Source organism: Eschscholzia californica, unplaced genomic scaffold, assembly GCF_041429995.1.
Source record: "Eschscholzia californica isolate CP2 unplaced genomic scaffold, dmEscCali1.0.p SCAF_1, whole genome shotgun sequence".
Taxonomy (NCBI): Eukaryota; Viridiplantae; Streptophyta; class Magnoliopsida; order Ranunculales; family Papaveraceae; genus Eschscholzia; species Eschscholzia californica.
In genome coordinates, this window is record NW_028238198.1 from 87,408,045 (window position 1) to 87,429,055 (window position 21,011).

General features: G+C 39.4%; 1 protein-coding gene, 1 long non-coding RNA gene and 1 pseudogene across 2 annotated transcripts; all 3 read left to right on the top strand.

Moving 5' to 3' along the window:
* Positions 1 to 503: 503 nt before the first annotated feature.
* Positions 504 to 7,632, top strand: LOC147570710 (protein FREE1-like). The gene is made up of 10 exons (XM_086657253.1): positions 504 to 2,038; positions 2,971 to 3,057; positions 3,157 to 3,288; positions 4,166 to 4,309; positions 4,787 to 4,852; positions 4,967 to 5,077; positions 5,689 to 5,781; positions 6,797 to 6,830; positions 7,089 to 7,162; positions 7,302 to 7,632. Exons 1-10 carry the CDS (start codon positions 1,034 to 1,036, stop codon positions 7,377 to 7,379), a joined length of 1,824 nt encoding a protein of 607 aa, XP_086513379.1. The 5' UTR covers positions 504 to 1,033; the 3' UTR covers positions 7,380 to 7,632.
* A 1,327-nt stretch (positions 7,633 to 8,959) lies between these two features.
* LOC147570711 (putative disease resistance protein RGA1) lies at positions 8,960 to 18,105 on the top strand (annotated as a pseudogene).
* Positions 18,106 to 18,613: 508 nt separating this feature from the next.
* Positions 18,614 to 19,982, top strand: LOC147570712 (uncharacterized). The gene is made up of 4 exons (XR_015231496.1): positions 18,614 to 18,854; positions 18,956 to 19,338; positions 19,529 to 19,602; positions 19,711 to 19,982. It is a non-coding gene; the product is annotated as an uncharacterized LOC147570712 (long non-coding RNA).
* Positions 19,983 to 21,011: the final 1,029 nt, after the last annotated feature.

Consider the following 21,011-nt stretch of genomic DNA (forward strand, 5'->3'; position numbering starts at 1 on the left):
GGGCTGCAGCCCGGGTTAGCCTACTAACAGCTCCGCCTCTGGATGCATTGGTTTAGAAGATTTGGATTTCTGATACGCTTGTGATTTAGGGCGTACATGAATTTCCGACAGTATCTCTAAATATTTAATCTCCAAAATTTAAGCCTGTCACGTATGACAACAACTACAACTTTTTCTGTTTTAAATGGAGTTAACCCGTGATGCAGAGGCTAAAGGACCTCACGACCAATAAATGAGATTTAAGGCCGAGAAGTCGAGTAGGCCATACAATCAAAAGATGGGCCTCACAACCGAGAAGTCAACTAGGCTTCCCGACTAAGTAGTCTAAGTCAAGTTTAGGTATTTATTTATTTCTAAAATTATGTATTTTATTTGAAGTCTATAACATTAGGATCAGTAACAATCAAGAAACAAAAAGTTTAGTAATTATCTCTTTCCTAGTTCAAGTCTATATAGAAGAGTCTACGCTCAATAAAAAGGAGTCGAGTATGTCATTGTTAATTACCTAGGAATATTATCAACAAAATCTATTTTAATTTTAGTTATCTTCTTGTTAATTTTAACCGTTTAGTCCATCTCTGCTGCGACTAAATCAACCAGGGTCTGGTTTGTTACAACTGCAGTGCCCTTATAAGTTTCCTTTGTTAAGGCTCTTGGGGAAGCTCCTTTTAAGCCCAACCTTCTCTATACTTTACCAAGTTGGGCTAAGCCTTAATAATAGTAACCTTATTATTTGACAATTGAGACCCATTTTGAATGGGATATATTAGTTCGAAAGGCCCAGTAAGTAACCTACTTATTTTTTGTAGGAAATTTTCTTATTGGACTCGATAATTTGGCGCCAATTCAGTGCCGGGTAAGGTAAAACCCGCCTTAAAAGTCCAAACCCAGTCCAAGACTAGAACCATCCCCAAAATCAAAAACATATCTTTCTCTCTCTTCAATTGAGATCTCATCGTCTTCTTCGATTTTGGTCTTGTTTCTCTCTCTCTCTACAATTTCAAGAAGCAAAATATCAAAACCCTAATTGAAGATGCAACCAGGAGATTATAACAACACTCCTCCTTACTACCCATACCAATCTCACCTTCTTCCTCAACAACAACCAAACCCTAACCCTAATCATAACGATCTTTCTTCTGGTTCTTTACCTGTAAATTACGCTTCTGCTCCTCCATTCACGTCTCACTACTCTTCTTCTTCTTCTTCTGCTACTGATTACACTAACTTTTCTTCATCTGGGTACCCTCCTTATCCGCAGAATCCCGATCCTGTTATTAATCTCCCTCGGTCCGAACCTTCTTCGTACCTTCCACCAAACCCTAGTTTTCAATCCTTTAATCCATCTTCTCAATTGCCTCCTTACGCTACCGGACCAGAACCACAAGTAAATTATCCTCCTCCAACACAGCAATCGCCTTATTATCCACATTATGATCCTCACCAGACGATTCCAAATTATGGGTCTCCAAAACTTCCTTCAAACCCTAATCCTAATTCGAACACGAACCCTAATTCAGCCTTTTCATCTTCATACTCTTATGGGTCTTCGGTGCCATCAGTGTACGATCTTCCTTTTGAGAGTAGTTTGAAATTCGATCAAAGGGGTGGAGGAGGAGGTAATTATATTGATGAAAATTCTGCTAAATATGGGAATTTATCTATGTATGGTAGAAGTCAATCTGATATTGGTTCAGATTTTTACAATAAGAGACCTGGAAGTGGTGGTGTTCTTTATGATCGAAGCGGGCTTAACGACAATGGTATAGGAGATGGTGTATATGCTTATGATGGGGGCAAAATTGATCCTTATGGTGCTCGAGGAACTAGTGCAAAATCGTCAACTAAGTCCAATTTTGATGATTATGGGCGTTCGATTAGTTTCTCTTCTGGGAAGGATCAGGTTGGATCAGCTAAGGTTGTGAGAGCAGTACCAAAGGTGGAGGCACAGCAAGATGTGAAGAATGGTGTGCAGAAGTTTCGAGTCAAGCTTTTGACAGAAAGTGGAGGTCAAAGCCCTATGGATGTCCTTTGTCAGGTTTGATCTAAAAAACTTGAATTTTGGTTATCTTATTTTGAGTATGTTTATTTGCACACTTGAACTGTGTTAGTATGATCTTAGGGAGAATGGTTGGATCTTTGGAAATTAGATATCGTAAACGTATTCTCATCATCTTATGCATGAAGAAAAGATTTGAGTATGCAGCTATATTAGATAATAATTCAAATATTATCCATTGTTATATATGTTATTATGTTCTCTTTGTCACTGTTATCGGTGATTCAAAGCTATGGTCTTTTATCAACAATGATAGTCCTCTCTTATCTCTTAAGGCAATTGAAACAAGCTATTTCCTTTTATCGACAATGTTAAACAGTAGCATCTTGTGAAAGTATTCTGGCCCAAATAATGAATTTTTTGTACTCGTCTGCCAATTGAGTGATGTTAAGAGTAGTAGATCTCTAAGCCATTATGTGGATGTTCCACAAATAAGTTAGTGTTTATATCTTCATTCGAATACCAATCTAGGAAATACATGGACGACTTTTCCCCTTCCAAGTTCATGCTGAACTAGGATGGAGTCTTTGGACTGCGAGATATCCATAGAAGTACCTTTACATCTTTACAAGCGGTCTTGCAAGGGCTTCTTTCTTCTACCCACTTGACAAAGTTCTGACGTTAGTCACCCTAATAATAGTGAGTCTATATTCTATAAGACTCTGGATTTTACATCTATTGAGATTTTAGGTTCTGGTCTTTTGCTATCTTTGAGTCACTTGAATTCATATGGCATTATTGTTATGATTATGAGCAAAATGTAAATAACATAAATAAAAACAACTAAAAATGCTGACATTGTTTTCTTATACTCTATGAGCATGCGAGAAACTGATTTTGTTTAATTTTGCGTTACTTTTAATCTGTTGGTGGCTATGCCAAATTAATAGCTTTCAACAACTTTCTTTTAGATTGGTTTGGATGGTATCCGTATGCTCGATCCCAACACTAGCCGGACATTAAGAATTTACCCGTTGGAGACAGTGACTAGATCGGAGGTAAGGTGTTGGTTCTCTATTTTATTCATTGCATTAGTTGTTTATATCTTATTCGTTGTCTTCACACCAAAACGCTTCGATCTGTTTTTGTTTCATTAGGTAATTGAGTCTTCCATCTTTGCATTTTGGTCAAAAAGCTCGGTCGATATTGAACCAAAGCGCATCAGGTTGAAATCGAATAGCTATACTACCAACACCCTCCTCGACACTGTAACAGCTGCAACTATCCAGGTTGGGCCTATAGTCTACTTTACTTTCTGTTGGTCTGGTTGTCTTCACTCCTGTATGGAAGATCAAAACTGTACAAGTTTTGTGCTAGAATGGTGTTGTTGCTAAGATATACCAACTTGCAACGTATTAGGGCAACACTTCAAATATGTGCACTTTCTGCAGTTATTGGAGCACCATAAGTCTTCTGGGTTGTCATAAAACGAATCTTGTTACTGTTGTAAGTGTTGTTACTTGGACAGGTTGGAAAGGTGCCAAGTGTCCCTCAAGGCTAACACCTATGCGTGCTAGTTTAGTTACTTGGTGTGGTACCCGTTATATGTGCTGGAATGTAACACTTGACGGTTCTTATCTTTTACTAGGGGTAGAATTCTTTTTCCTTAATGCTAAATATGCAAGTCCATTTACAAAAAGCAATTCCTTTAATCATTTTGGATTCATTTGAAAAATTGTGTTAGTTTGTTGCATGACGGTTCTATAGAAAGTGCATTTTCTTTTTTACTTTGCCAGCACATATGGATGGTTAGGAGTCTATTGGTTGGCAAATTCAAAATTGAGAATCATGTAACTGTTTCCATTAAATAGCTGGGACAGATTTTATTGAGCTATTATTTGACTTCTGAATTCTTTGTCAAGTACTTCTCTTACTTCATGTTAATTATTATTCCAGTTACTTGTATCAACTATATTTCCTCTTTTGACGTTTATTATCGTCTAATGCATTCTTCCTGTTTGGGATACATTGTTAATCAATCGCCAGTTTTATTTTTACTGCCTGTGCCAAACTCTTATCTTCCCGTCTTGTTCATTGTTTTGTGAATTGTGAAGTTATGAACTAAACTTTTTTCCAAAATCTCCTTTTGTTTCCCCTCTTTAACAGTTTAAAGAGATGGGTGGAAAAGATAGTTTCAGGAGCAGTAATAGTGATTCTGGAAAGCCAGCTGAACAGACTAACGATAAGAAGAAAGGGTTGGTTGATTGGGTGAACTTGATAAAGCCTGGAAATGAAGAGAAAGATCACTGGGTAAGATTTGATTTGTCCCCAAGTTTCAAAAAAATCGATTTGTCCCCTGTGGCCATCAACAATTTAATATATGCTCTCTTTTACACTGCATGACTACTATGTGAGCTGATCTTGCCGATCAATAAAGAGTACAGTGGACCGATGTATCTACAAGATGTATCTACAATCCCATAATTATTTATCACCTATCCTTTTCATTAGGAATTTGTTCATTGACTCAGCCTGACAAGTCAGCCATTACACAGTTATAGTAAAGGAGAACTATATGGGCCTAAGGTCGCCATCGTTTTGAGATATCCATATATTATTGTTTATCTTCTTTACCTAATAAAGTTTTTGTTTTCGCATTTTGTTGTAATTTCGTTTCACTTTATTATTTTGAACTTCGGTCCTAAGATAAAATGGATTTGTATTTGGTTTATTTTTACCTGACAATCCTGGATAATAATTGATGACTCATTTTGGCATTTCCTTAAGGTTCCGGATGAAGCCGTTACAAAGTGTACAGCTTGTGGAACAGATTTTGGAGCATTTGTGCGAAGGGTATGTCCCTCGGCTCTAACCTCTTGCTTTACAATTGTTGATTTGACAGTTCTTCGTAAGGGCTTGGTGGTGTTATTTTTATATGTCTTAACGAGACATTTTTTTTGTTTTCAGCATCACTGCAGAAATTGTGGTGATATATTCTGTGACAAATGTACCCACGGTAGAATTGCTCTCACTGCAGAAGAGAACGCTCAGGCAGTTCGAGTCTGTGACAGATGCATGGTACACACTTCTGCTCGTTATTTACATCATTCATGTTTTACATTCACTCCATGAGTAAACTTTGAATTTAGAGATAGAGTTTCAGGCTGACACGAAATTCTTGGGCTTAGCTTGTTCACAAGACCTCACTTGAATATTGAACTTAAGAATCTTTTTGCCTATAATATTTTGAATGGCCAGGAATTGTTCCCTTTATTGGAAGAGGACATTTTGATACTAGAGTAGAATTAGGAAAGAACTACTTCCTGGACACCCCGGGTGATAGTCCTCTGCACATAAGTCCACTGTGAACACCTTCTATGAGGGACTTCAATACCTAAGGTGGAAAGTGAATGTTCTATTTAGGTTTGGTGGAAGTTAGGCGTCCCTAGTATAGGGTGCCCGCATTGATTTATGTGCACAGGATTGTCACTGTAGTACTCCTTGTAGCAAAAATTTGAAGAGGTATTTGCTAAATGTTCCGTGCTGCATGATGTGCAAAGTGGACAAGTCAACTAGTAATTGTCTGGGTACTCCTTCCACTTGCAAGAGTTTAGGTTTTGCCATGAAGACAGGCTAGAAAACGTTAGTAATTGCAGTAAAGAATCTTATCATGTAGTGTTCTCCTGCAGGCCGAAGTTACTCAGAGGCTCAGCAATGCAAAGGATTCTGTGAGCAAACCCGTTGGATTGCACAGTCATGAGGAATTCGCTAGGAAACTTCAGGTAACGAGATATTTCAAATATGTAGTCAGTATTTTATTTTTATTTTTTAATATACAGTTTTTGGGTTTTATTTCATTTGCATTTATTTTTGTGCAATCCTTGCGTAATTCTAGCTTGATACTGAAGTACTTCTTGGGGTCCATCTTTCTTGTCACTGACATGAGCATGAATCACATGACGCTTTTATGAAATTCAAAACTATTACTAGTGTTGCAATCTTGGAACATATTAAGTTCAAAATTTTCGTTTGCAATACTAAGTTAAACATCCTCAATATACCATTCAACGTTAATATTTTCAATCATCTGATGACGACGCTGATCATGTCATTTTCTCTCGCTTTTCTTTAGTGTTATTCTCCCTAGTATAACATTGTCTGAAAAAAGCTTTTTATGGCTACTGAAGCAAGATTCTTTTTTTTGAAAACTACTGAAGCAAGATTCTACGGAGCAGCTATTAATCATCTAGTATGCACTTCTAACTTCAGTAGATTAACACACATTAGAGTAGCTGTGGCTCTTCTGATTACCATCTTCTCGGAACAAAGTTTTGCCATTCGATATTTGACGAATGTTGGTTTTACGTTTGTAACAAGGTCAGCATTCTTTGAAATTTTTGTTCAAGAGTGACACAGGTGTTTGATACTTGTGGGCACACTTAGGTAGGTAAATTCACATTGTAATGTTAGGTTGTACGTGATCAGGTAGACCACAAGAACTGGTCTAGGTTAATGTTGTGTTCATTATAGATTGTTCTGGAAGTGTGAACTATAATGGGAAACCGAACACATGAAATAACTGAGGCTGGATATTGCGTGTGCTACCCTTTTTATGTTGTAGTTCTCCTAATCTCATTCTGGGCTTTGTACCAGTGAGAATCGGTAACATACTTGTCAGTTTCATTTTTATGTGGCTTTATAATGATGAGAGTTGCAACATTTCCTCTTTATCTTTAAGGAAAAAAAAATATTTCACTCATCTACTGATTTTGTGCATGTGTCATGTTTGTCTAACAGGAGGAGATGGACAGAAACCGGAAAGCATCATCAGGTATTCATCCATTATACTAGGTCTCAGTTAATTATTATAGAAACAGACTTATCAGTACCAAACTTCCCTGCCGAACCCATTAATGTTTGAACTTCCAGTCCTGCTGTGTCAGGTAGCATGCTAGTCGGGTTCTAATCGTTTTAAATTAGGGTTGTCATCTCAAGTAAATGTCGAACTGTGAAATTTTATAGATGTACCTGATCATGTTCTTTATGCATTCGAAACCTTCGGTCCCACAATCAAATACTTGATGTGCAGGTTCAAAATCCTCTGAAGGTTCCGGGAGGCGGATGAGAGAAGTTGCGTGTCCTACTTGCACCGTTCATTTGCAGGTTAGGAATCCCTTGCCTCTCCCATGTTTTTCATCTCAAGTTTGATACCTTGTTTCTTGGATTATCTTATGCAAATTCTCTTCCGAAGAAGTTGTCACTCCTTTTTATTTTTAGAATGATGAGTGATTTTTGATTGCAGGTGCAAGTCCCAAGCTCTGGTTCCGAGACAATTGAATGCGGCGTGTGCCAGCACCCATTTCTTGTGAGTGCTCACTGAATTTGTAATCCGTCTCTAATGCCATCATGTCTTAGCTATTCTAGAAAGGCGATCACTAGGAAAGCCCATTGCCATATCATGAGAATATTTGTGCAGTCATGTATGTCGTCATCGTGGATGTGTTGAACTGTGGTATTGGGTTATGGATTGTGAATATCATTTGTTTATTTCGTGTTTTTTTTTTCAAATAAAGAATGGTGAGCTTGTTGATATTTGTAATGGGATTTTCTTAAATTCTGCTTCTGTTTCGATCTATGTTGTGTAGGAAGTCTTTCTCACTAACGCATGTAAAAAGAACTTAATTTTTAAAAGAATTATAAACTGTTGCAACACAAGCAACTACGTGAACAGAAAATCACTTTGAATTCTTGGTTGAGTACTTTTAGAGAGAAGTAGAGAGAGTTGGTTCTGTCGAGAGAGAAGCGAGGGCAAGAGTTTGGGGGCTTGGGTTATGTGGTGTTTCCATATGGGATGGACCGTTGGAATCTTCAACGGTCCAAATCATATTTTAGCCGAAGGACCTAAAGCTAAACGCAGTTAAATGGTGGTGTCGTCTGGTTGGTTCGCTTTTCCAATGGCTTTGGCGTTCGCTCCAAACTGTATTTGTCATACATGAAATACTCTCGAGCAAGATACCTGAAAGTTCTAACTATACCATAATGTTCTTCAACCAAAGTATTTGGTGCCGTCATAGCAACCACGAAGCTGAACGAGTAAACCTTTGTAATGACTTGATTAACTTTTTCTGTTACTTCCATAACTCCGTTACATGTGGTGTGAATGTAGGGAAAAACAGGGTGTGACGACGCAACGGAAATAAAGCTTTCCCTCACTTGTGTTAGATTATAAGAAAAATATGTGGAAAAGTTGTAGCAATAATCTAAGAACATACACTTAATATTACGAATTTAACGTGGAAAACCTCCTCTATGACAAGCAAAAATCACGGGACTCCAGTCCCACTCAAATCCACTATGTCAATGAATGAGTTACAAGCAACCACGTTCTCCCTGTTTTATGGAACAACTCTCTGAGACTCAGACTTCAAAACAAAAATCAATCTCAACCACAAAAAAGACTCACTAGAAAGAGTAAAACAACTCGGAAGTTTGCAGTCTGAAGGGGCTCTAAATTCACTTGGATTCTGACAATCAAATACCAATCCAACTGTCTAAACACTAGATAAAGAAGTCTGCATATTTCCATCTCAACTAGAGAAGAATTCACAGTTGAATTTCCACGTCTAATACTAACATTAGTAGACATTGCCAGGTCTATCAATGTCCACAGCCATTAGCCCATTACTTTAACCCCCATAAAGTTGGTGAAGATTGGAATCCAAAGAGAACAACAAAAACAAAACAGCAAGCAATAAAAAAAAGTACTTTGGGGACAAGAGTACTTTGGGCCTTGGGGCGTCAGCCAAACATGGCGTGCTAAGTTTAACAAGGAAAGTTGTGATAAATCATAGAAAAGACTCAAGTTGGAGTATAATATAGAGAATATAGCCATGGATCAATGAATAGAGTAAGAGAAAGAGAAAAAGAGAGAGGTGCATAAGAAGGTGAGAAAGAGAGTATATTAATTCATTACTAAGAGAGAAAAACAGAGAGAGAATGGCAATAGTTGAGGGTCTAGTAGTTAATGGTGTAACTGAGATCTTGAAGAAACTGGTGGGTGTCATCTCAAATGAGTTTGGTCCACTTTTGAGTGTGAGAGGTGATCTCAAAACTCTTGAGAAGACACTGGAGATGATTTTGGCTGTAATATCCGATGCCGAAAATCGACAAGTGAATGATAATTCAGTCAAGCTTTCGTTGAAACGCCTCAGAGATGTCGCTTATGACGCTGAGGACGTTCTTGATGAGTTTGCATACGAATTAATGCGTCGACGTCACATTATGAACCTTCGTCGTAGGCGAGACAAGGTATGTGGTTATTTATTTTCAGTACCCAAGAACATCTCATTTGATTGCAAGATGGTTACTAAAATCAAAACTATCAACACAAACTTAAATGCTCTTACCATGGATATGGCTAGCTTTGGATTCAACCTGGTTACTACCACTACTAGTACAAGTACTAGTGATCGTCTTCAATGGGGCGGCCGAAACAACACTGACTCCTATGGCGATGACTCGGAAATTAATGTCGAAAGGAAGAAGGATATATCCCACATTGTTGGCTTACTAATCAACTCACATGGTGATGAAAAAGTTTCAGTCATATCCATTGTGGGTATGGGAGGGATTGGAAAGACAACACTTGCTCAACGAGTCTATAATCACCAGACTGTAACCGAACGCTTTGACTTATTAATATGGGTTTATGTCTCTGATCGTGATATTGTTGTCGATACAGTTTCAAAAGATATCCTTGAGTCGATTATTAAATCCACTTGTGACACACCAACTACTGATGTGTTGGTAGGTCGACTTCGTGAAGAGTTGAACGGCAAGAATACTTGTTAGTCCTCGACGATTTTTGGGACAAAGATATTGGAAAATGGGCAAGTCTTAAAAGTCGGTTGGTAGTCGGTGCTCAAGGGAGCAAAATTGTAATAACTACACGAAGCGTTGAGGTTGCATCGAATGTTAGGGGAGCGATTTCTCCTTACATTTTGCAACAGATTTCGGATGAGGGTTGTTGGTCTATTATCAAACACCGAGCATTTTCGCCTGGTGGAGCACGGGAGAGCTCAAGTATGATAGATCTAGGAAAAGGCATAGCAAGTAAATGTAGCGGCCTTCCCCTTGCAGCACAAACACTAGGAAGTCTCATGCACAACAAAAATCAACAAAGCGACTGGCTGAAAATAAATGACATGGGCATAATGACAATCTTAGACAATGAAAGTAGAATAAAGGAAATACTGAAATTGAGTTACGATCATTTGTCGCCTCGTCTAAAGCAGTGCTTCTCTTATTGTTCTATATTTCTGTAAGTGGCGGTTTCATGACTTGGATTGAGGCGGTTTCATGGCTTGGAAGAGAGGAGGTTTGATGAAATCAATTGGAGGCAGTTTTGGAAACCAAATTGAAGTCGGTTGGTGGAGCCAAATTGGTTTCCAATTTTATACTCAATTTGGAGTCGGCACAACCCAATCCCACCGGCTTATATTAAATATAAATAGGTGGGTTGAGTGCTTTTGTAACCACACCAACACAAGCAACAACAACTCTTCTTTAGAGAGCTAGAGAGAGAGCAAGAGTGAGAGAAATTTTTCATAGTTTTTGAGCGGTGTTAAATTTCTCGGTCGTCGAAGATTTAGTATAGAAGGTTAATTTCTATACGGTACCATCTTGGGATGAACTTGCGGATTGTGTTAGTCGTCTTCATCTATCCTTCAATAAAGATTTCTTGTTCGCCCGAGGACGTAGGCTTTAAAGCCGAACCTCGTTAAATTCTGTTCGCATATTTGATTTTGACTTAGCTTTTCGATTAATCTTCATAATCGGATCAATTTCTAGGATAGGTTCGATAGCTTCCGCGACTTTTAGATCTAACAATTGGTATCAGAGCCTTGTTGAGATTGAACGAAGAGAAGATGGGATCGAGAAGTGGTACGGTCAAATCAGGGAAATATGAGATAGAGAAGTTCAATGGGAAAAACGATTTTTCTTATTGGCGGATGCAGATGAAGAATCTGTTAATCTCGCAGAAATTACACAAGACGTTGACGGGAAAGAAACCAGGAGATATGTCAGATGAGGATTGGGAGAAGTTAGATCTCGAAGCACGGGCTACCATTATGTTGTGTCTTGAGAGGGACGTGGCGTTCCTAGTAGACGGAGAAACAATGGCGGCGGGTGTGTGGTTAAAGCTAGAAAGCAGTTTCATGACGAAAACTTTAACGAATCGGGTCTACTTAAAATCCAAATTATTCACATGTAGAATGGAAGAGGGTTCTTCTATTCAGGAGTATGTGAATAGGTTTGACAGGATTATCTCAGATTTGAAGGATATTGATGTTAATGTTGAGGATGAGGACCAAGCCCTCATATTGTTACTTTCATTATCTAAATCCTATGTGAACCTTGTTCAAACTTTGATGCTTGTTGGTGATGTCTAACCATGGAAGAGACGAGAAATTCGCTATTAGCGGATGACCTTCGTAAGGTTGCTACTAGCAGTATGGCGTCGGGTGGAGTAGACAAGGAACAAGCACAAGGGTTGTTTGTAACGAAGGGGAGGAGTAATGAAAGGGGAAAGGGAAAGGGCGGGAAATCTAGATCCAAATCTAGAGGCTCTTTCAAGAAAACGTGCTTTAGTTGTGGTGAGCTTGGCCACTTTAAAGCGGCTTGTCCAAAGAGAAAGTTGAAGCAAAAGAACGAAGGCTACAAGGAGAAACAAGAGATGCAAGAGGCGGGATATGTGTCAGAAGAGGCGGACGAATGTTTTTGGTGACAGAGGTGTCTGAGAAGATCTTCGATAAGTGGATGCTTGATTCAGGGGCGTCACACCATATGTGCCCAAATAGGGAGTGGTTTACTACCTATAGGAGTATAGATGGTGGTACAGTTATACTGGGTGATGATAGTATATGTAAAACTGTGGGACTCGGAACAATACGGATCAAGATGCACGATGGAGTGGTGAGAACATTGACGGACGTAAGACACATACCCGATTTGCGGAAAAATCTAATTTCCCTTGGTGTGTTGGAGCGGAACGACTGTAAGATAATTATAGAGAATGGCTCCATAAAAGTCATTAAGGGTTCTTTGGTGGTAATGAGAGGTACTCGTTACGGTAATTTATACAAACTTTTGGGGACAACAATTACGGGAGATGTAGCAGTAGGAATCAGTGGAAGGGATCCAACGGCTAGTACGAGGCTTTGGCATATGCGCCTTGGGCATATGTCAGAAAAGGGTCTATCTCTGATGTGCGGGAAAGGCTTGTTGAAGGACATGAAGAAGCCTTGCATGGAGTTTTGTGAGCATTGTGTGTTCGGGAAGGCACACAGGGTGACGTTCTCTTCAAGCAAGCACAGGAGCAAAGAGGTATTAGACTACGTACATACCGATGTCTGGGGACCGGCAAAGTTACCTTCCAAGGGTGGTTCCAGGTATTTTGTTACATTAGTTGATGATCATTCGAGATTTGTCTGGCTTTATTTTCTGAAGCATAAGAATGAGGTATTCAACACGTTCCTGGTGTGGAAAGCAATGGTTGAGAACAAAACTGGTCGAAAGCTGAAGACGTTAAGATCGGATAATGGGACCGAGTACACGGATGGGGCATTCAAGGAGTTTTGTAATCAGGAAGGCATTGTGAGGCACTGGACAGTAATAAACACACCTCAGCAGAATGGAGTCGCAGAGATATTGAACCGTACACTACTTGAGAAGGCTAGATGTATGCGCTCCAATTCGGGATTAGGCGTAGAATGGTGGGCAGAATCTGTTGCTACAGCTTGTTATATTGTGAACAGGTCTCCACATTCTTCTTTAGATGGCGGCATACCTTACGAGGTATGGTCAGGTGAACATGCAGATTACGGGAGACTTAAGGTTTTCGGTTGTACGGCCTATTACCATGTTAAAGGTAACAAATTTGACAATAGAGCAAAGAAGGCAATTTTCTTAGGATATGCTACAGGAGTCAAGGGTTATCGGCTATGGTGTACGGAAGACAAGAAGTTTGTAATCAAGCAGAGATGTGGTGTTTGATGAGTCATCTATGGTAGCTATGGCGAAAGCTACAGTGCCTAGTTGTGGTGATGTTGGGTCTACTAAAGCTCAAGTAGTGGAAGTAGAAGCCGAAGACCAACGAGTTTCTAGGAATCATGATCAGGTGGAGCATCAGGATAATACTCAGGATGAGGAAGTTGATGAACCCGATCATGAGGAGGTTCAAAGGGAAGGTACACAAGTTTTACAACAACAACAGCAGGATGTTTCGGTACACACTAGGCCGAAACGGTTATATAAGCCGGTACAGAGGTTAGGGTCAGACAAACCTCTTAGGCATTACGGGCAGGCAAATGTGGTTGAATATGCACTCTCGGTGGAAGACGACGAGCCGGTCACCTTCAAACAAGCTATTACCGTGGCGGAAAGAGAGAGTTGGTTGGTTGCTATGCAAGAAGAGATGGAGTCTCTTCACAAGAACCAGACATGGGAGGTTGTCCCATTGCCCGAAGGTAAGTCTGTTATTGGTTGTAAATGGGTGTATAAGAAGAAAGAGGATTCTTCCGAGATCAAGGGTACAAGGTATAAGGCAAGACTAGTGGCCAAGGGTTATGCACAGAAAGAAGGGGTCGACTACAATGAGATTTTCTCACCGGTCGTGAAACATACTTCTATTCGGGTGCTATTGAGCATTGTTGCTCATAGTGATCTTGAGCTGGAACAACTCGATGTTAAAACCGCCTTCTTGCATGGTGATTTGGAAGAAGAAATTTATATGGCACAACCTGAGGGATACAAGGTTGAGGGCAAAGAAAATCAAGTATGTCGTTTGAGGAAATCTCTTTACGGATTGAAACAATCCCCTCGCCAATGGTACAAACGATTTGATTTTTTCATGCTAAAGCATGGTTTTCGCAGAAGTGATTATGATTGTTGTGTATACATCAAAAAACTTCGCGAAGGTGACTTTATTTATCTCCTTTTGTATGTGGATGACATGCTTATTGCTTCTAGAAGCATGGTGGAGATAGATAAGTTAAAATCTCAACTCAGTCAAGAGTTTGAGATGAAAGACATGGGCGCTGCAAAGAAAATACTGGGAATGGAGATTAAGAGAGAGCGGTCAAGTAAGAAACTGTACTTGAATCAGAAAGGTTACATCGAACGAGTAGTTTCTCGGTTCGGGATGCAGAATGCGAAGGCGGTGTCAACACCTTTGGCACCACACTTCAGGCTCTCGGGAAAACAATCTCCCACTACTACGGTGGAGAAGGATCATATGGATCGTGTACCGTATGCTAGTGCAGTTGGCAGTTTGATGTATGCTATGGTGTGTACTCGTCCGGATATTTCACAAGCGGTCAGTGTGGTTAGTAGGTTTATGGCAAACCCGGGGAAGACACATTGGGAAGCTGTGAAGTGGGTCTTGAGGTACTTGAAGGGTACTACTGATACGGGTTTGTGCTTTGGTGGAGACACATGTCAGGTAAGCGGTTATGTTGACTCGGATTATGCTGGCGATCTAGATAGAAGACGATCTACTACTGGTTATGTATTTAGGGTACATGGTGCTCCAGTTAGTTGGCGATCGATGTTACAATCTACAGTTGCGTTATCTACTACGGAGGCCGAGTATATGGCTATGGCCGAGGGTGTGAAGGAAGCATTGTGGTTGTGGGGTCTTCTGGATGATCTAGGGATTAAGCAGGAGTGCGTGGGTGTATGGTGTGATAGTCAAAGTGCAATCCACTTGGCGAAGAATCAGGTTCACCATGCTCGCACTAAGCATATCGATGTCAGGTATCACTTTGTACGAGATGTCATAGAGGAAGGTGATGTTTCTCTCATGAAGGTACACACAGATGAGAATCCCGCGGACATGTTGACTAAAGTGGTGACGTGTAGCAAGTTTCAGCATTGTCTGGAATTGCTGCAAATCGGCTCGTGTTAAGTTGCCCGAAAGGGCGTAATGGCGACAAGATAATCTTTATGTGAAGGGTTGGTAGAACTACGGTAGGCTTGATCCTGTAAAAGGGTACGTAGGCAGTCATGGTCATATGGCGCAGTCGGATGAAGTTACAAGAAGCAGATATATCTTACAAGGAGTATCCTGGTGTTCATCCAAAATTTGAAGAGTATCAAATTGTGTACGAGGTGGAGAATTGTAAGTGGCGGTTTCATGACTTGGATTGAGGCGGTTTCATGGCTTGGAAGAGAGGCGGTTTGATGAAATCAATTGGAGGCAGTTTTGGAAACCAAATTGAAGTCGGTTGGTGGAGCCAAATTGGTTTCCAATTTTATACTCAATTTGGAGTCGGCACAACCCAATCCCACCGGCTTATATTAAATATAAATAGGTGGGTTGAGTGCTTTTGTAACCACACCAACACAAGCAACAACAACTCTTCTTTAGAGAGCAAGAGTGAGAGAAATTTTTCATAGTTTTTGAGCGGTGTTAAATTTCTCGGTCGTCGAAGATTTAGTATAGAAGGTTAATTTCTATACGGTACCATCTTGGGACGAACTTGCGGATTGTGTTAGTCGTCTTCATCTATCCTTCAATTAAGATTTCTTGTTCGCCCGAGGACGTAGGCTTTAAAGCCGAACCTCGTTAAATTCTGTTCGCATATTTGATTTTGACTTAGCTTTTCGATTAATCTTCATAATCGGATCAATTTCTAGGATAGGTTCGATAGCTTCCGCGACTTCTAGATCTAACAATTTCCAAGGGGCTGGATGTTTAAGAGAGAAACTCTGGTCCAGTTGTGGATAGCAGAAGGGTTTGTTCTACCACCAGTGGAAGAAGAAGAAGGAAATAAATGTTTTGATATTTTGGTAAACAATTCATTACTCCAAAAGTCCCCACGAGAAGTACGTGTATTCATAAATGCGTCACGGTCTATAGATAATAATTACAAGATGCATGATCTTATATATGAGCTTGCGCAAAGTGTTAGTGAGAATAACGAGTTCTTAAACGTGAAGGTGAGCGAAATAGAGGGCATTTCTAACCAAGAAGTTCGTCGTTTAGGGGTGGTTTTTGACAAGAAAGAAATTTCAATAAAACTACCAAAGAAACTGCGTACTTTTCTTACCTTCAGTCGGTGGGAAGCAAATTGCGTCTTTAGTAAGTACTTGCGCGTATTAGATGTGAAACATTTACGGGCTACGAATTTAGCTCCTTTTGCTAAATTGAAACACTTGAGATACCTTAACCTCTCATTTTGCTCACTCGAAGTACATGATTTGACTATCAGTGCTCTATACAATTTGCAAACACTGCTATTAAACAAATGCAATGATCTTCGAGGTCTACCTAGTGACATTGGAGCATTAAAAAATCTAAGGCATCTTTCCCTTGATGGATGTTCAGAAGTCGAAGAATTGCCCAAGTCTATTTGTAGCTTGTCTAACTTGCATTTTTTTTACATCCGGCTTTGTAATAGATTACAAGGGTTACCCAGTGACATTGGAAATTTGAAAAAACTGAGAACTCTTGATATCTATTGTACTAAGATAACTAAATTACCTGACTCCATTAATGATTGTCATGATTTGGAAGTGTTGAATGTTGACGGTTGTAGAAATCTTAGTGAGCTACCGAAAGAGTTGGGAGCTTTGAAACGTTTACGAGTCCTAAATATTTCTTCGACAAGTATAAGAGATTTGCCTGAAAGTATTACTGAATTGACGGAATTGACCGAATTTGATTTGCGGGGTAGTGGTGTAGAAATATTACCCAAAAGAATAGGAGATTTGAAATGTTTAAGTGTCCTAAATATTTCTGAGACAAGGATAAGAGATTTGCCTGACAGTACTACTGAATTGGCGGAATTGACTGAATTGAATTTGCAGTGTAGTGGTGTAACGGTATTGCCCGAAAGAATAGGAGATTTGAAACTTAGGAGACTCGACCTGAAAGGTACTAGAATCAAATTGTTACCACAGTCATGTACCGGGGGGCTATGCAATCTGGAGGAAGTAGATCTGGGGTGGTATTGTCAGCCTCCCGAATACATAGGAAATTGGATTTACCTGAAAAATCTTGATTTTACCTGCGACACCACAACAAGAATGTTAGGTTTGGATCGCTTAACTCGCCTTGAAAGGTTAAGTAATTATAATGTGAGTGCAAATAGTGGGTCACATTGTGGTGGTGGTGGTGGTGGTATTGGAGACCTGGGAGGTCTAAACCTCATTGGTGGTAAGTTAAGTATCAATCATTTGGAGAGGGTAAGAGGTGGCGGAATAGAAGAAGCCGAACGAGCTAATTTAAGGAAAAAAACAAATATTAACTTTTTGAGTCTAAGTTGGAGTCGTGTAGCTATTGACGTTGACGAAAATGGACATTTGGATGAAGACGTACTGGAGGGCCTTCAACCTCATTCTAATCTGAAGAATATGGTAATTGATGGCTATAAAGGTTTGAAATTTCCCTCATGGATGACTAGCACATTGTCTCTACCAAATTTGGTGGTGCTAAAACTGCGAAACTGTAACGGAATTCAACGACTTCAAGGCCTTGGTCAACTTCCCCACTTGGAATATCTTCAGTTAGATCATATGGAAAATTTAGAAGAATGGATTGAGGAGGAGACAGCTTCTTGTTATTTTCCCATGCTTCTTTACTTGGTGATTGAATATTGCCCAAAGTTGATTACAGTGCCAACTAATTGTCCCTGTCTTGTGGATCTCATCATTCAACAAGTCAATGCCAAGGTATTGAATATCACCAACTTCACTTCTCTGCGGCACCTTCGTATAAGGGATGTTCCACAACTTGAGTTTCTGCCACACCAGATATTACATCCTACACTTAGGGATCTGGTGATTAAAAAATGTCCTAATTTTCAAGGTTTCATTCCACATATACAAGATATTGATTTACAAGCCCTCGAGAGGATACAATGTTTAGATATTGAATGGTTGCATCCTCAATCTGATAGTACAAAGAAGGTTCTCTCAAAGCTCCCTCGAAGAAGATCAGGCACCTAGGCTAAACTAACATATACTACTTTGCTCTCAATCTGTAAGTGTTGTTACTTGGACAAGTGTGCCAAGTCTCTGTGAAGGCTAACACCCGCAGAAGAGAATGCTCAGCCAGTTCGAGTCTGTGATGGTAAGCACTTTCGCTTGTTATTTACATCATTCATATTTTACACTCACTCCATGAGTAAACTTTGAATTTCGAGACAGAGTTTTGTGATGACACGAGCTTCTTAGGTCTTAGATTGCTCACAATAACTCATGTGAATTCTTGAAGATTGAACTTAGGACCTATAAGTTGATAATGTCATAAGAAAACACTTCCTCTAAGCACATAAGAGGAGTTATGTCTCGTGTGATATGCATCTTCTCGGAACAATGTTTTGCCATTTGATATTTGACGATTATTATATGCAAATCTATTCCGAACCTCCACCTTTTGTTATTGGAAGCTGTTGAAATTGTATATCTGGTTATAGTTTATTGATAGTCCGCTTGCTCGAATATGGTTTTATCTTGTGTTTTTTTTTTCCGGAGACATTTTACCCACCACAGAAAATCTGAAATAAATGAATCAGTGGCGACATACTTGTCGGTTTCATTTTTACGTAGCTTTGTAATGATGACAGTTGCTATATTTCCTCTTCAGTTATTCATCCACTATATTGTCTCAGTTAATTATTACAGAAACAGGCTTATTAGTAGCAAGCTTCCTTGCGGAACCCATTAATGTTTGAACTCCCAGTACTGCTTTCAACTAGGGTTTCAATGGGTACAAAACGCCCATGCTTTAGCACCTGCATGCGCAACAACAAGCACCAGCTTGACTTGGGGAGGTGGTGGTTTGGTATCGGTAGGCGGCAAAGTCACTTCGTTTCCTATTCTATTAGGAACCTCAAATTTTTTGGTACATCACATTCATGTATTTACGATTCATGTGGCTTCCTCTTTCAGTTAAAGCAGTCCTCAAATGACATTCTTGGGGAATAACTCTGTGTGCATAGACCTGAGACCCTGGCCTTGATGGAGGCAAAACTTTAACTTTTCCAGATGTTAGCCTTCGAGCAGGAAACTGACACTGTGACTCAAGAGGTTCATCAAATTCCCTTAACCTTTTTCCGAACCAAGTAAAAACACTTGGTCTGTCTTGTTGCTGCTTTGGCTGAGGATGGTCGTAGATCAGGATTGAGGAGCCACGACCAGCACTTGTACTGCTTTGAAACTTTTCTTTGTTGATGGTTCGAGAATCACTACCTGTTCCTTTCCTTGTCTTGCCACTTGGTCTCCTGGGACGGCAAAAAGTGGTGTGAGGCCGGGTGTGACCAACCACTCTAGAGGTACTATGTTATTAGAGTTGTCATCTCAAGTAATTAAATATCGAATTGTGAAAGTTTATTGGTGTACCTGATCAAAGCTAAGAGTCGGAAAAGTATCAATAAGGTCTGGCCAGTCTGTTATTTATAATTGTCGTGGATCATGTTAGCATTTGATTCCTTCGGTCCCACAATCAACTACTGAAATGTGCAGGTCCGGAATCCTCAGAAGGTTTCGGGAGGCAAATGAGAGAAGTTGCGTGTCCTACTTGTACCGTTCATTTGCAGGTTAGGAATTCCTGACATCTCCCGGTTTTCCATCTCAAGTTTGTTATCTTCACAAGAAGTTGGTACCTCGTTTTTATTTTTAGGATGACAAGTGATTTTCAATTGCAGGTTCAAGTCCCAAGCTCTGGTTCCGAGACAATTGAATGTGGCGTGTGCCAGCACCCATTTATTGTGAGTGCCCACTGAATTCATAATCGATTCTAATGCTTGTGTGTGCTAGCTCTTCTAGAAAGGCGATTACGAGAAAACCATTGTCATACCGTGAGAATGTTTATACAGTCATGAATGTCGTCATTATGTTTGACTATTGTCTTGGTTTATGGATTGTGAATATCATTTGTTTATTTCGTGTTTTTTTTAATAAAGAACGGCGAGCTTGTAGAAATTTGTAATGGGAGTTTTTTTTTTTTATAAATCCTGCTTCCATTGTTTCGGTTTATATTGGATTATTATTTGAAAAATAGTATGCTTATTGTGTACTAATTAAATAATTATACTAGTAGATGGCAACAGACATGGACCCCATTCTCAACTGTTTTAGGTTTTATGGTTAGCTCCTATTTATTTTGGTGGAAATATATTGAAAGCAAAGTTGTATGGTATCTGTTAAAAGTAACATTTGAGTAATTTAATTAAGTGGTCGTCTTCGAAAAAAAAAAGAAAAAAAAAAAAGTTTAATCAAGTGGTCACATATGGTGGAGAATTTAAAGTTCCAATCCAATCTTTCTACTTACAAAAAGTGGATGAGTAATTTGAGATGGTAAGTTTTCATCTACCCTTTAACTGATTGATAAAAAGGTACAAAATTAAGTCTTAATGAGTTCATTTTACAACTGATAACGCAGTTGGTAGGGCGTGCATTCTTAAATTCTGGAAGTTTTGAGTTCGATTCTTAGTGGAGGTGAAATCTATAGTTGCAGTCAATTTTCAAAAAGACAAAGTATGTTTATTTACATTCTTAAAAATGAGGTCAGGTTGGGCAAGTCTACATGTAATATGTTCTCTTCCATTGGTCGTTTCCATCGAATCCGCTTTTTCTTATGATTGATTCTATCGACATGGGGAAATATGCGACAAATTGTTTTTATGTTATTTTTTTTTTAACTGCATTAAATGAAACTAGGTGTGTGTATTTGTTCTAGATTGAAATGAATGAACAGTCTTCTTTTTAGGAATAATCTTTTTTTTTTTTTTTTGTTAAGAATTTTAGGAATAATCATAGCCACTAAATGGAACCAGCTAAACATTGTTATTGTTATGAATAATTCTACCCAACCCGCCTAATCAAACCCTCAAGAGAGAAACCCATGTTTCTCTCTCCTCTCGCGTGCTTGTTCACCTTTGTGGAGCGAGAAACATGGGTTTCTGTCCTTGGCGGTTCAATTCGTGAGTTGATCATGCGGTCTGAT